At 38.7% G+C, this 16,187-nt stretch overlaps 1 protein-coding gene across 1 annotated transcript in view; it reads right to left on the reverse strand.

Moving 5' to 3' along the window:
- Positions 1-229: 229 nt before the first annotated feature.
- Positions 230-16,187, reverse strand: part of LOC102822219 (low affinity sodium-glucose cotransporter-like) — an 83,063-nt gene continuing 67,105 nt past the window's right edge. Inside the window, exons 9-14 of the mRNA XM_006869291.1 lie at positions 15,443-15,674; positions 13,733-13,883; positions 8,097-8,265; positions 5,227-5,442; positions 2,398-2,500; positions 230-444 (exon numbers count right to left, since the gene is read on the reverse strand). Coding sequence (XP_006869353.1) covers positions 230-444; positions 2,398-2,500; positions 5,227-5,442; positions 8,097-8,265; positions 13,733-13,883; positions 15,443-15,674 — 1,086 coding nt within the window. The remainder of the gene's footprint in view (positions 445-2,397; positions 2,501-5,226; positions 5,443-8,096; positions 8,266-13,732; positions 13,884-15,442; positions 15,675-16,187) is intronic.

Here is a 16,187-nt window from a genome sequence, read left to right on the forward strand (position 1 = left end):
TTAATAAATATTCTCTGAACTCTGGTAGCATAGTGGTTATGAATCGGGCTGTGAACCACAAGGTCAGCAGTTGGAAACTGTTCAAAACTACCAGCTGTTCCACGGGAGAAAGATGAGGCATTCTGCTCCTGTAAAGATTTAAAGCCTCGGAAACCCTGTACAGGGTCGCTATGAGTCGGAACCGACTGCACGGCACATAACAACATCAACAAGTGTCTCAGATACAAGCTTAGGCAAAGAAGCCATAGAAAAAGACTGCCACTGCCAGGAGAAGGATGGCATTGATGTTCACTACAGTCCTCCACAAAGGCTTCTCAGATGTGTCTGTCAGCTTCTTCTTGAGAGCTTCTTCCTCCTCTTTGGTCAACTTGGGGCCTTTCTTCTGCAAACCGCAGAATAAGTCATAAGCCCTCTTGAAACATCCTCGAGGTTTTTCAGGATTATCTGATGCAAGAAGAGATAAACCTATTATCACACAATGTGGGTAGCAGCGCTTGTTTTTCAGCTGACCCTGGTGTTCTTGGTGAGTGTAGTACCTATTACTATAAAGAGTGATCACAGCCACTTTTAAGGGTTAGAAGGACTCTTGAGAAAATACAGATAAATTTGGTTATATACATACAGGAAAATTGCACATGGCATAGAGTTCACAAAACAAAGTAAAAACATAAGTAACCGACTACGAAAACCATTTGCATCTTATATCACAAAGTTTGATATCTATAATATAGAACAAGTGTTCAAAAACTGGGATGAACAGACTACTAACAACCCCATATAAACAGGTTAAAGAAATTAATATACGGTTCAAAGAAAAAAAAAATATACGGTTCACTCAACAAGGTGAAAGTGGAATTGAAGCAATACTGAGGTATCATTCTTATCTATCAGTGGTGGCAATTCCAAACTTTTGCAATATATTACGTTAGAATTAGAACAGAAACTGGCACTCCTTGCCGATTTTTGCTAGGAAAGCATGCTTCAACTCCCACTGAGGAGGATTTGGCAATAAAATGATTAGAAATTGATCTTTTGGCCCCAAATTCAATTTTTCAAAATCAATTCTAAAGATAGACTGTCTAAACTATGAAAAGACTTATGCACAAAGCAATTTGTTGCAGCATTGGAATTTTTAAAAAAAATCTTTAAACTCAAATGTCTATGAAAATTCACAATGAAAGTAACATAAAATTTAGAAATAAATAGTAAGGAAAGTTAGCTGAAAATTGAATGACTATTAAAGGTTTACATTTCTTTATGCATCCATTTTGGAAAGTTAGATTTTGTAAGAATTTTGGTCATTTGGTACATGTTTTCAAATTTATTGGCATAAGATCTACTTAGCCTTTTCTATCTCTACTGCCTCTAGAATTCTATAGTCATTAAATCAAAATTGCCCAGTGGTTTAAAGCCCCCCTTTCTCTTCCTCTTTCACTCACATACACACACCAGAGGCTAATGGTATTGTTGTCAAAATACCAAAATTCCAGAGGAGATATCATTCTAAACTTGTTAAAATGTTTCCATAAAATGGAAAAATGGAGAAAATCCCAAATTTATTCTATGAGACTAAGAAAAATTATAGGCTAGTTTTACTTGATATACATGTAAAAACCCAAAATGAATCAAAAGCATTGACCCTTCTTCAACCCGATGAACCCAAACCAGACAATTAGTGTGTAGTTCAGGCAACAAATCTTGATGGGCTCACCATTGTGGTTTAAAAATATTAGGTAAAGACAGTGCCATGGAGTAACTGCTGAAATAATTTAATGAAGGAAATTAGAACTAAGTTTTAAAGAATAGATTTTTTTTTTTTCTTTTGGAGTTGTTACTGTGTTCTGTCAAGCCAGTTCAAACTGATAGTGACCCTGAATAGGGTTTGTGAGGAGCTAAATCTTTTTGGGAGCAGAAAGCCTCATCTTTTCCCTGTGGAATGGCTGGTAGTTTCAAACTGCTGACCTTGAGGTTAGTAACCTGACTTGAAACCCACTATGATGCCAGAGCTCCTTTTTCTTGCAGGAGAGGTAGAAATATCCTATTAAGTCATAAGTTTTATAATGTGAGGAAGTGAGGAAACCTGTCACCAAATGAAGGATACATTGTGGAGAATAGTGAGAAATAAGGTTTAAGGAGGAGGAGGGATTAAATGTTTAGTCACAATCAATCAAAAATGATTTCTTGAACACCTACTATGTGAGTTTGGAATTGATTGTCAGTTCGGTAGGAATTATGATGCATAATTCCAGTTATGTGATGAGTGGGCACACAGATGAATCGATTGAGTCCATATAAAGCAAACTTTTTCAGAAGCTAAATTTGTGTCAATTAGGAACACCCAACCAAGCCAGGTACACAGAGTTCTTGTATGAAAGCCAAATGTAAACCAGAGTTTACCTTCTTCAACATCATCATCGGCTTCTTCCTGTCTTTGCTCTTCTGCATCTAAATCAATTCGTTCCTCCTTACTGTTTCGCAGAGCCCAGCATAGGCGGTAGAGCTGACAGAGATCATATACAAGTTCATTAGTGATGGGGAAATACAGTCAGGTAAGGGTACTTTGGTTTATTGTATGATTTCAAAAAATCAAACAGCAAAGGAACATATAGGCCACAAAGAAAAGATTTTCTGTCACACCGACTTACCAAAACACTTTTAATGATTTCTTTAAAAAAAAAAAATTCTTCTGGTGGTGGTGGTGTTTACATGCCGTGGAGTCGGTTCCAACTCATAGTGACCCTGTATAGGGTTTCTGAGGCTGTAAACCTATACATGAGCAGAAAGTCTCATCTTTCCCCTGAAGAACCACTGGCAATTTCTACTGACTGTGAGATTAGCAGCCTGACTCTTAACCACTGCTATTCTCACCACTCTTCACTCTCATGTCTAAGAAGCATTTTGGCTGTACTGCTTCCAAGACAGATTTGTTTGTTCTTCTGGAAGTCTATGGTGATCTCAATACTTTTTTCCAACACCGTAATTGAAATGCATCATTCTTCTATAGTCTTCCTTATTCATTGCCCAACTTTTATAAGCATATGAGGTCATTTACATGCATATTGGATAAGCGTGACTTGGGTAAGGTGTACCCTTAGTTCTCAAAGTGACATCTTTGTTCTTTAACACTTTAAAGAGGTCTTTTGCAGCATATTTGCTTAATGCAATACATTGTTTGATTTCTTGACTGCTGCTTCCATGAGTATTGGTTATGGATCTAAGCGAAATGAAAGTCTTTGATAACCTCAATCTTTTCTCCACTTTTTGTTGTTAGGTTCCATCGAGTTGGTTCTGACTCATAGCAACTCTCTATAGAGTTTCCAAGGAGTGGCTAGTGGGTTTGAACCACTAACTTTGTGGTTTGCAGTCCAGTGCTTACAGTGCCATACCAGGACCCCATCGACATATTATAGTTTATTATTTATTTTTCTTCCCATCTTGATGATGTGTTCTTTGTAGAGTCCAGCTTTGTAGATGATTTGTTCAGCATGCAGATGAAATTAGTAGGGTGAAAGGATAAAACTTTGCCTGTATTAGTTTGTGTTCTCTAGAGAGTCCTTGTGTGGTGCTGTGGGTTGAAGAGCTGGACTGCAGGGTCAATTTCAACTGCAAGGTCGGTGGTTCAAACTTACCAGTCAACTCTCATTATTGCATATGCCATTTTGTTGAAGTAAATTTCTCATGTATGTTTATATGCTTCACTGGCTTTGTTACCTCTGTTGTTATTGTTGTTGTTAAGTGACATCAAATTGGTTCCGACCAATAGTGACCCTGTATAGGGTTTCTGAGGAGTGGCTGGTGAGCTTGAACCACCAACCTTGAAGTTCAAACTGATTTTGCAGTTCAGTGCATTAACCTACAGAGCCACAGTGCATAAGTACACAGTGGCTCCATAGGAAAAACACTGGACTGCAAACAACAAGGTCAGTTCAAGTCCACCAGCTGTTGCTTGGGAGAGGAGGCTTTCTGCTCCTGCAAAGATTTACAGTCTTGGAAACCCTAGACAGGGTTGCTATGAGTAATAACCAACTCAATGGCACTTAGCAACAACAACAGTACTTTACCCACTGTTATCTTCTCCACACGCTTAGGTATGTAAGCCTTAAGATTTCTTCTTTGCATAGACAAACACATAGACTTGCCAACATATATATAAAAAGGATACAGTGAAATCAGTAAGAGCCAGAACTTGATGGGAATGCCTTATTTTTCGTGGTTTTGCCTTTAACAAGATGTAGTCTTGCTACTTTGCTATAACTCTATATTAGTGGAAAATATTTGAGTTTTGCTTCTCTGGCAGGTTTCTGCCTTACATAGGTTCCAGATTTTATAGGTTTTACTGTATTATACCTGATTGCATTATTCTTCAAGTGTTTTCTTGTACTTAATTATAGCATGGGCATTTTTCAAAGCCATGAATAGAGTTCCTGCATGCTTTTGAACAACTGCAAAAATATTCAATGTATTTATGTATCTATTTATTTCATGGTGGAAATTGGGTTATCACCATTTCCTTTCTTGCTAGAAAAAAGAAACTTAGAAAGTCCATGTGTACATACACATTCCTCCTGTACAAGAATTTCTACATCACAGACTCCTACAAGGCAGACCGTTGACTCATAGAGTATGAGGATTTTAGAATAGAAATACTGACTGCCAAATCACTTTCTTACAAATGATACAAATTCATACACCCACCAACAGGATTGGGCATTTCTCCACACCCTCCCAACACTGAAAACTAAAAATGAAACTTCTTTGCTTATCTTAATTTGGAAAGCACATCTCACTGTTCTGTTTTGCATTTTTATGGTCACTGGCACCATATGCTTTTTCATCTCTGTGGCAGAGTTAACATTGTATGTGAAATCCTACTGCCCCAAACAGGTCCATCCCAGAATGACAGCTTTGTGATGAAGTCTTGCCCAGTGTTGTAGGTGACACTAATTATGCTCTTCTTCATTTTACCTATATAATGGTATAAATTATCTACCAACTGCATTGAGGATGATGCCCATTTGTTAACATATTTTTTAATTTATTGGTGCCTTGCACATACTAGGTGTGTATTGCTGTTGATTTAATGATTAGATGTTATTCTCTTTGGTTCTCTTTAACTCTACTGTTCTCTAGTGCTATTATTCCAATGATCTTAGACTTTGATTGCAGTTTTAGGAGGCAAAGAATCCGTCTTTAAAAATGAGCATAAATCCATTACTCCTTACTCACATGTACATCAGGAATGGGCTTGGTTATCAGGGAGATTCCCAGGACAATTAGAATGGTCACAAAAAAGAGGATGATAGCAAAGTAAAGATAGTGCACTCCACAAATAATCTTGGGACAGTTACTGGCAGCCAAGCAACTCCCCGTTCCATAGGCAAACTCTGAGATCATACGAATAAGGCCAATCACGAGTCCAGTGATTAGGCCCCAGAAAGCCCCCTGCAAAAGAAACAAGAATATAATCCAATTGATTAGGAAATATGAGAAGCTCATTATTGCTACTCATAATTTTCACCCTGCGTGCTTTGTTCACTGAAGGATCAATAAACAGCTAGTACAAACAGGGAAAGTTAAAACAACAGGTTCATGAAGTGCTCTCCGTGGTCCTGAAATATCATTGCTGTGTTGATTCTCCAAAACCAGAACACTGCTGTCTATGTTGACTGAAGATGAAAATTTCCTTGACTTTTACATACAGATTTTAAGAACTTATGAGCTATTTATATGATAAAACAAAACTTAGACTTAGGTTACACATTTTATAAAATTGATGTTGTTGTTTTAGACTCATAGTGACCCTGTATAGCATTTCTAAAGAGTGGCTGGTGGGTTTGAACTGCCAACCTTGTGGCTAGCAGTCCAGTGCTGATCCAACAGTGACACACTAGGACTTCATAAGCCTACAGCACCCAATATTTCCAGGCAGTCTCCAATTCAAATATATACAGACCTGACCCTGCTTAGCTTCTGAGATCAGATGATTGGGTGTAATCAGGGTGGTACATTGATATTGTTGTTGTTTTTAAGTGCTGAGCCCGTTCCAACCTATAATGACCCTGTATGGGGTTTCTGAGGAGCATCTGGTGAGCTTGAACCACCAATCTTGTGGTTCAAACTGACTTTGCAGTCCAGTGCATTAACCCACAGTGCCACACCAGGTCCCATTAAGCTTTTGGCAATTAAAAGCATTTATTTCTCTGAGAACTTGTGTCCTCTCTTACACTGCTCAGTATTGTTTAAGGGAAGCAACATTGCATAGTGGTGAAAATATGAGCATTTTACATAGCAAGACCTGAACTTCAATCACAATGACTCCATTCACTAATTTTAAGTAACTGTGTGAGGCACGGAGACATTACTCCTTTGATCCTGTTCCTCATATGAAAATTATAAAATAAAGCAAGCATCAGAGTCTTGATGTGGCTCTGTACGATAAGTACTGGACTGCTATCTTCAAGGTTAGTGGTTCAAACTTTTCAGCCACTTCTTGGAAACCCTATGCAGGGTTGCTATGAGTCAGACCTAACTCGATGGCACTTAACAGCAACAACAAAGCTAACCTTTAGGAGCAATGAAGAGATTAAATGCACATGGTCTATGCTATTGCTGTTAGTTCTGATTCATTGTGACCCCATGTGTTTTAAAATAGAACTGTACCCCATAAGGTTTTCAAGGCTGTGCCCTTTTGAAAGCAGATCATTAAACCTGTCTTCCAAGGTGACACTGGGTATATGCTTAACTATTTATGCCACCTGGGAACTTCATAATGATCTCTAATAATCAAACAAGTATATATGTGCTTAGGTACACATGTAATGAATATGTTTTTTTCCCTACAATTAAATATTTACTTTTTAAATGTTTTATTGTGAATTATGTGATAGTTTACATGGGAGAACACTAGCTTTATATTCATCCTATTGTACATCGTTTCATTGCCATGATTACAAATCCCTCCATGCATCATCAAGCAGCCAAAGGGTATATCCTGCAAGCCTGCCCCTCGATAATCAGCACACAGCCCCTCTCCCTCTCTGGGTCTAGAGTCCCCAGCTGCTCCATCTCTCCATGTCATCATCTCTGCCTCCACCTCTGGCATCACTGTTTCTCTGGGTAGGGTCCCATACTCCACTTTTTTCCCTTGCTGGTCCCAGGGACCTCCACTCCTAGACTGCAAAGTCAACCACTCCCCTCCTTTTGCTACAAAATGTCTACCTTTACATTTCCATCCCTTACAAGCAGTCCTGATAACAATTATTCACTATTGTACCACAAGAGACCTATCTACATCTCCTTTCATCAGCTCCGCCTAGACAGATTGGATGCTACTCAGTGGAGATTCTACCTAGCTCCATGTCCTCCAGATTGAGGCTACCTCTTGAAAGTTTATAAGCCAGTCACTTTTTGCCTTTGTAGCACCCTCATTTTGGGTAGCTAATGTCCAAGTTGCCCATCCTTGTCTACTCTGTGTATGGAGGGGGTGGGAATGATCCTCGCTGTAAAGATTTGTTCCCTCTTTTGAGCTACTGAATCCATAGGTGTAGCAGGTTGATTAAATTGTATCAGATTACTCTTTTTTCCCTTTTCTTTCTTCTTCTAGTTGAGTTCTGATCATCCAGCCATTGAAGTATGAATATGTTTTGAACCCTTATTATTGTGGTAGGTATCTTTCTAAGTACGTTATATATTTTATCTGAAATAATCCTAATAACAAGCCCATAAAATAGGTGTTATTATTTTCACTTTACAGATGAAGAAACAGACACAGAGAAACAAGTGATTTGCTGAAGTTCACAGTGCTATTAAGATAGCAGAGCCAGGATTGAACCCTGGAAATCTGACTCTCAAACATATGCTGTCCATCACTGTGTCATATATGTACATAGTACTTCATGGGAATAGCAACACTAAATTGTGGGTATGCAATATTGCTACACACTTTAGAGAGAATCAGGAATTGTGGCTGGCTAAAAGCAATATAGAAATTAGAATTGAGGTGTACAAATAGGGTGAAAAGGATGCATTATACTATCCTAAGGAAACATTTTTTTTTCTCATTTCTGCAGAAAAAATGTCCCCCAATTTCCACTTACCTGTTCATTGACTCTTTTACAGAAGATGGCAAGAAGGAAAACAGCTGCAATTGGAGGCCCAAGGTAGCTAGAAATGGATTCTATATAATGGAACAGTTGCCCATTTTGAGATATCTGTACAAATGGGACCCACAAAATGCTGATGACAATTAATAGGATGATAAATAACCTGTGAGGAAAAATGAGTTAAATATTAAGCAAAAGCCTTGTCAGTATGTTCATCATGATTTTGTTCTTGCCTTCATTTTTGTAGCCATTCATGGGGTTTCCCAAACAGTGTCAAGTCCTTGACTTTACATGAACCCATGCCACGCTTACTGATAATCAGTTAGCAGAATGCCAATAAAGCAGTTCCTTGTCTATAATTATCCATATTATCTTTAGCTATGCAATTAGACATCCATTGATAAAACAGTTCAAATGTCAGAAATTGGTCACTCCCTAATGCAATGTACATGATACACAAGGGCTTCAAAGAGTTCATGGAAAAATGGAATGAAAAGATATGGGGATTTTTCCATGAACTTTTTGAGGTCCCCTCATATATCAATTGGAAATAAACACCACATTATTTCTTTTGCTGCTGTGTACCATCAAGTTGGTTCTGACTCATATCGATCTTTATGGGGTTTCTGAGAACAGTTGTGGGTTTATTATCAGTCCAGTGCTTATCCTACAATGTCAAACCAGAGTTCATTATTTCTATTAGCAAAAAATTATTTGTATAATAAAGAAAGTTGGGAGTCCTTGTGTGGCATTATAGGATAAGCACTGGACTGCAATGTCAATTTGAACTGCAAGGCTGGTGGTTCAAACTCCTCGGGTGCTCCTCAGAAACTCTACACAGGGTCACTATGAGTCAGAGTCAACTTGATGGAACAACAACAACAACAACAACAAAAGACATTTGTGTCTATTTTTCCATGCAGGAAAAGTAAGTCAGTTTTCATAGACTAGAATTAAAACAGCTTCTGTCCTAGAATGTTGAATGATTTGGCAAGAAATGCTAAAAGTTGCATTTTAATACTCCGGTGCTCTTGCAAGTTAAAAGAATTGGTCAATATTTTGGTAAGTTAGTAAAAATATATTAGAGGTTCTTGAAGCCCATGAAGCATGACTTGTTCACATGTTTAAACTCCACAGTATTCTGTGTTTGCTGAGTGAACAAATACAGCAAAATCTGTGGGAGCCGGAACTCAACGAGACTGCCTTGTTTTTCTGGGTCTAACAAGTTTTCCACTTTTGACAGGATGTAGTCTTACGACTTTTCCATTACTCTATTAGTGGTACATATTTGAGTTTTTTTCTCTGGCAGGTTTCTGATTTATACAAGCCCCAGCTTTCACAAGCTATACTGTATAATTGATTGTTGTTATTAGCTGCTGAGGAGTCAATTCCAACTCATTGAGATTCTGTACAGTTTCTGATGCTCTAAATCTTCACAGGAGCTGAAACTCTCATCTTTCTCCCCAAGAGTGGCTGGTGTGTTTGAACTGCTGACCTTGTGGTGAACAGTTCAGAGCTTACTGTGCCACCAGTGCTTCTATATAATTGGTTAGACTGTCTATAAAAAGTCCATCATCCTTTGGGCCTACTGGACACAGAGATGCTGACTACATACATAGAACAACAAATAGGAGATTGTAGCATAATCATTTAAGCATTACAAAACTTCCATAACCTTCATGTAAATGAAATGTGATAAACCATGAAAAATTTTAGCAGAATGTCTGGATGTGTAAGAATTCAATAAATAACATGGACTGTTAAAAGCAAAGAGATTAGTTTGAGGACTAAGGTCTGTCTGACTCAAGCTATAGTATTTTCAATCGCTTTATGTGGAAGTAGACAATGAATAAGATACTACTGTATAAGAATCAATGCATTTGAATTTTGGTGTTGGAGAAGAATATTAAAAGTATCATGGACTTCCAGAAGAACAAACAAATCTGTGTTGGAAGAAGTACAACCAGAATGCTCCTTAGAAGCCAGGATGGCAAGACTTTGTCTCTTATACTTCAGACATGTTATCAGGAGGAATCAGCCCCTGGAGGAGATCATACTTGGGAAAGTGGTGGTACTGATGTACCTTCTTCTCTGCTTGCTTTTCTCTCCTTTTGTCTAAGATAAAAGGTGATTCAGAACACATCCTAGGGAAACTCCCCTTACATCACATTGGGGATATTACTTGAGTAAGAAAATTGTGTCCCACCCTAATCTCCCTACAAATTATTGACTGATAATATCAGATCGCATTATGATCATGGGGGATGATTACATCATTACACAACTGCCAAATTGTATTATTATTTAACTGTCAAACCACAGAATCATGGCCCAGCCTAGTTGATATATATTTTTAGGAAACACAGTCCAATTCATGATAGTACTCATGTGCACCAAGACAGACAAAAATTCTCAAGGCAGCATTATTTGTAATAGCCCCAAACTACAAAATATCCATCAACGGCAGAGTAGATTCATTGTAATATATATCTATAATGGAATCCACACAGCAAGAATGTCAATGGACTACAGTTACACACAACCTGCATGACTGAATATCACCAACACAGCATGAGCAAAAGAAGACAGCAGGGAATGCATATGGAATTCTCTTTAAATGTAATCCATACCTGAAAAAGACTAAATTATAGTGTTAGAAGTCACAGTGATTAGATTTGTAAAAAGAGGCCCAAGAGGTTTTTGAAGGCCTGGTGTGGTGCTGTAGGATAAAGCACTAAACCACAGATCAGTTTGAACTGCAAGGTTAAAACACCTAGCCACTCCTTGGTAATCCTGAAAGTGTCGCTATGAGTTGGAACCAACTTGATGGCACGTAACAGCAGCAACAAGGAGCTTTTGAGTGCTGGTAATCTCCACATCTTGACCTGATGTATGGTTACATAGGTCTCACTTTGTGATAGATTATTTGTGCTTTACATGCTTTCTGTATGTGTGTTATACTTCAATGAAAACAAGTAACTTTTTATTATGAATTAAAGAATTATAGATAAATCAGTTTTCTATTCAACAATTCATATACATTTTAAAATAGAAAATGTGTGAATTGTTTCATGTCATTGATTGATATCCCATAGAGCAAAGATGTCATTTTGAGGGCTAAAGTGTGCCTGACCCAAGCCATGGAGTTTTCAGTAGCCTCATATACATATGACAGTTGGACAACGAATTAGGAAGTGTATAGAGGAATTGATGCATTTGGGTTATGGTGTTGCAGAAGAATATTATAAGAGCCACGGACTGCCAAAAGATCAAACAAATTTGTTTTAGAAGAAGTACAGCTGGAATACTCCTTAGAAGCCAGGATGGTGAGACTTAGTTTCTCATACTTTGGACACATTATTAGGAGGGACCAGTCCCTGGAGAAGGATGTCATGCTTGGTAAAGTGAAGGATTAGCAAAAAAGAGGAAGACCTCCAACAAGATGCATTGGTAGAATGGCAGCAGCAATGGGCTCTCAAGTGTAGCAACAAATGTGAGGTTGGTGGTGGACTGGGCAGTGTTTCTTTCAATTGTACATAGGGTACTACACAATAACAACAAGGTAACAACACTTATCTACTTTCGCTCTGTGTTTCCCATTTTCATTTCTCCTTCTTTCTTAACCCTTTTGAACTGTGTCCTTGAGTGAATGCTGCCCTTTTGATCTCAAATAGTTGATCATTCTAAAGAGCGCACACCTTTCTAGTGCTATTGTAACCCTCTAATAAAACTGTCTGCTGTTTGGCTACAAATTAAACAATGGGGATGACTTCAGTTCAAGACCTGAAGGTTGATGAAAGGCCACAGGCTCAGAGGTTTCACCAGTCCCTCTCTCAGATCAGTAAGCCTGGGTTTTTAAAATTTTTATTTCATGATTTTGAGTTTTGTTGCACATTGTCCTCCCACTCTATCCAGAACCTTATAATATATCCCTTCCAGAGGAGTTGGTAGTGGTAGCTGGGCACCATCTAGTTCTTCTGATCTCAGAGTTATGGTGACTGATGTCTGCATGGTCCATTAGTCCATTAGACTGTTTGTTTCCATGCATCTTCAATTTTCTTCACTCTTCTTTTCTCCAGATGGGAAAGATCAATAATTGTACCTTAGACAATTGCACGCAAGCTTTTAAGACCCCACTTGCTATTCACCAAAGTAGGATGTAGAACATTGTCTTTGTGGGTTATGTTATGCCAGTTGACCTTGGTGTCCCCGAGACCATCCGCGGTCCTGAGGTCCCAGTCCCAGTGACTCATTCCCTTAAGAATTTGGTGATGTCTAATAAGTTTTCATAACTTTGTCTTCTGAATGTTCCACCACAATCATAGATATTTTTGTAGCAAAGGTAAATGCACATGTAGAAATATCCTTTTGAAACCTATATATATATTTATGGGTATAATCCTACTCTTGAGCCTGAGTATCAATTCATGCATCCACTTATAGTTCCCTGTTATTGCAGGATGGTGTATATAATAGTATTTACCTCTGTTGCCTTTTTACTCTTGCATTCCTCCTAGTGTCTTCCTCTGCCTCCCTTATTATACTTTAATTTTAAAAACATTTTACAACATACCATATAAACATATTTGTTATTGTTAAACTGCTGTTAAGTAAGTTTGACTCATAGCAACCCTGTATAGGATTTCCTAGGAGTGGCTGGTTGGTTTGAACTGCTGATCTTGCAGTTAACCATCCAGTGCTTATCTTACAGCACCACAACAGGACTCCAGAAAAAGAAATGTTGTGTATATGAAAATTATGTAGGGGAAAATAATATGTGATTCATCCTTTTTGTTTATCCCATTCCACTCTTATGCCTTTAGGGCCTCCAAGTTTTTCAGGTACCCTGTATTGACATAAAGCAATAGCAATTTCTTTAAAATTACCCCTTCTCTGAGTCTATCCCTTTCTGTTGTTGTTGTCGTTAAGTGCCATCGAGTTGGTTCTCACTCATAGCGACCCTGTATAGGGTTTCCAAGGAGTGGCTGGTGAATTTGAACTGCTGACCTTGCAGTCCAAACTGACCCTGTAGTCCAGCGCACTAACTCATAGTGCCACACAGGACTCCAATCCCTTTCTAACCTGCCTCAATTCTAAATGGATGCATTTCATAAATTTCTCTGTGGTAAAGCGTGGATGAGAATCTATTTCCTCTTTCATGTGATACATATAGAAACTTTGGGAGACAATGCATTGATCTCTAAGAATCAGAAATTCTAAATTCCATGAAAACAATTATTATGAAGATGTCATGGGATGTGGGGCTGAGAGGAAAGGAAGATGTAAGAGACAATCAGAAACATTTCAAAGTCTGAAAAAGAAACAATGTCATTTAAAGATATGTTTGTTATCTGGGAAGACATAAAATAAAAATTAATGTATTTACTAGGATGAAAGACCTAGAAGTTAGCCTTCTGAAAATCAACCAATGAAAATCCTATGGAACAAAATAGTTTGATCTGCAGTTGATTTGACCTGCAACATAATGACAACAAACAACAACAATGTACTTCCTCCCACTGTAGGATTCTCTATGAGTTTCACTGGATCCAAACACGAGGGGGCTCTAGTTCACTTCAACATTTGTACTTTTCCAGATAAACTTCAGATGGAAACTAGCGTTCTCTCACCGTCCAGCTATAAGGAGCTCTTTCTCTGATGCCTGCTTCCGCATCTTGGTGTAGAGGTCCATGGTGAAGAGGGTGCTGGCGCTGTTGAAGATGGAGGTCAGGGAGCTCATAAGAGAGGCCAACATGACTGACATCATCAGACCACGCAGTCCTGGGGCCAGAAGAGGGTGCAAGCACTGGTTAGGGGCTGGATGCCATGGTCTACAAGGGCCTTGTCCAAAGTCATTCAAAGATAAATGTGTCATCTGGAACTTTTACTAACTGATGTGCCTATGAATGTATAGCAACCTGTGATGCTGCCTATATATTTCCTGATGATCTGAGAATAACCCATTATAGGATTTTTTGTTCTAGATATACTCATATAATTAGAGATCATCTGTTGGAACCTGGTTTTGGAAGAGAGGAAACAGTGCAGCACCACCTTTCTTTGGGGAGGAACTCTTGGTCTCTTGAGGACTTGAAATAACTGGAGAGAAAGAATCCTAAGAGCTGGTCTGCTGAAGATGCCTTTGGTGGGGCAAAGTTAAGGGTTTTGAGACATGAAGGCAACTTCCTCCTTCAGTTTCTTTTGCCTATTAGTAATGCCGCTAAACCTCCTAGGACTAAGTGTGGAATGGAGTGTATGTGGTGATGTCACTTGTAGGTCATGCTCTCTTCTTCCTGAAAATGTTCATGTGTGTCGGTAGGAGAAAGGTCACAGACATGTTAGCCAACATTCATTGGGCCAGTGGTACAAGATCATCAGTTACTCCCAAGTCCCATACACTGATCTGCTTATGCTCCTTGTAGAAAATGATCACCTTCTAACTTTGTGTTGTGCTATAGGGTAATCACTGGACTGCTAACCACAGGTCAGTGGTTCAAACCCACCAGCTGCTCCTTGGAAAACTTATACAGGGTCGCTATGAGTTGGAAATGACTCTACAGCACATAACAAAAACATCCTTTTTAATTTATGCATTTAATATGTGCGATTACTTTTCCCTCTTACAAAGTAGAATATGAACTCCAAGAGCATAGTTAATTTTTTCGTCTGCTTCTCTGATGCTTCCAGGAATCAGGGCAATACCTAATTCAGATTGGAACTCAATATAACAAAACAAAACAAAACTCTACACAAAAACCCCACTTGTCCATAGAATCAATTCCAACTCATGGCAACCCCATATGTCAGAATAGAACTGCGTTTCATAGGGTTTTAAATGGTTGTGATCTTTCAGAAGTAGATTGCAAGGCCTTTCTTCTGAAGCACCTCTGGGTGGATTTCAACCACCAACCTTTAGCTTAATCAGTCCAGCACTTAACTGTTTGTGCCATTCAGCGACTCCAAGGCACTCAATAAGTCGTTATAAATCAAATAGATTGGCCCTAAGAAAGTAAGATAAATAGTAAGCCTAAATTTAGGATTTTATAAGTTTATGGCTATGACACTTTTTAATGGTCAAATAAGAGACCATGTTTCTAACTGGACTGTAGGACAGTCTTGAATCCAAAGGATTATGGATTTTTTTCCCTAGCCAGAACTGTGTTGTACCCATGTCTCTATTCCTAGGGCCCAGTGTAGGGCTGGAAGTCTAGAAGGTGCTCAAGAAATGTCTGATCCATTGAATTGGTAATAGAAGTGAGAATGATCAAGGATTTACCACCCCACATCCTACTGACCCAACAAGAATAGGCTTTCAAGATCGTCCCAGCACAGTTTCTTACCATCAGGCATCAGGTTCAGCACCAGCATTGGGTAGGCATAGTTAGTGCAGCCGACTTCAGTGCCACAGTATTTCATACACTCAGAAGGTACAACGCATGCCACCTCATCTGAGGAGAGGTTCAGAGGGGAGTTCACTGAGCTGGGGCAAAATAGCCATAACCCATGACCACTGGACAAAAAAACACGTTGTAGATTCACAAGGAAAGAAGACACCTGCCTAAGATTTGGAGACTGAAAGTTAGGTAGTCAATGTTGAGTGTTTGTATCATTGAGCTGGCTGATCTGAAAGCTGAACCTGATTCCTAAGTGTCCCATGCCTGCACCCTTGCTTGCACTGGCTTAAGAGACAGGGCTTTTCTTTGGGCTGAATGTCCCGCTGAGCATTAGAGCAAACAAAAGTTGCTTATACTATCTAGAAAAACAGCAAAGGAATACATTCTCCCTAGAATTCAACACGTTTCCATAGATTAAAAAACATAAAACAAACCTGTGTTTAGTCACAGTTAGCCCAATGTCTTTGATCTATATGTAAGAAGAGATACCAATTCTGCTGATCAGCTGGGTGGTGTGTGATGTCTCACTCTACTGTGGCAATTGCATAATACCTTGGTGACGGTTTTTTACTTAAACAGTATCATGAAGCAAAAATCGATTGTCACCTAGAATATTAGTATCTTTGAACATTACTTCTTTGCTTTAAAAATTTATTTCTAATCCATTTTCCACAAAAGAATGCCCTTTTTT

The sequence above is a fragment of the Chrysochloris asiatica genome, unplaced genomic scaffold (assembly GCF_000296735.1).
Source record: "Chrysochloris asiatica unplaced genomic scaffold, ChrAsi1.0 scaffold00128, whole genome shotgun sequence".
NCBI lineage: Eukaryota > Metazoa > Chordata > Mammalia > Afrosoricida > Chrysochloridae > Chrysochloris > Chrysochloris asiatica.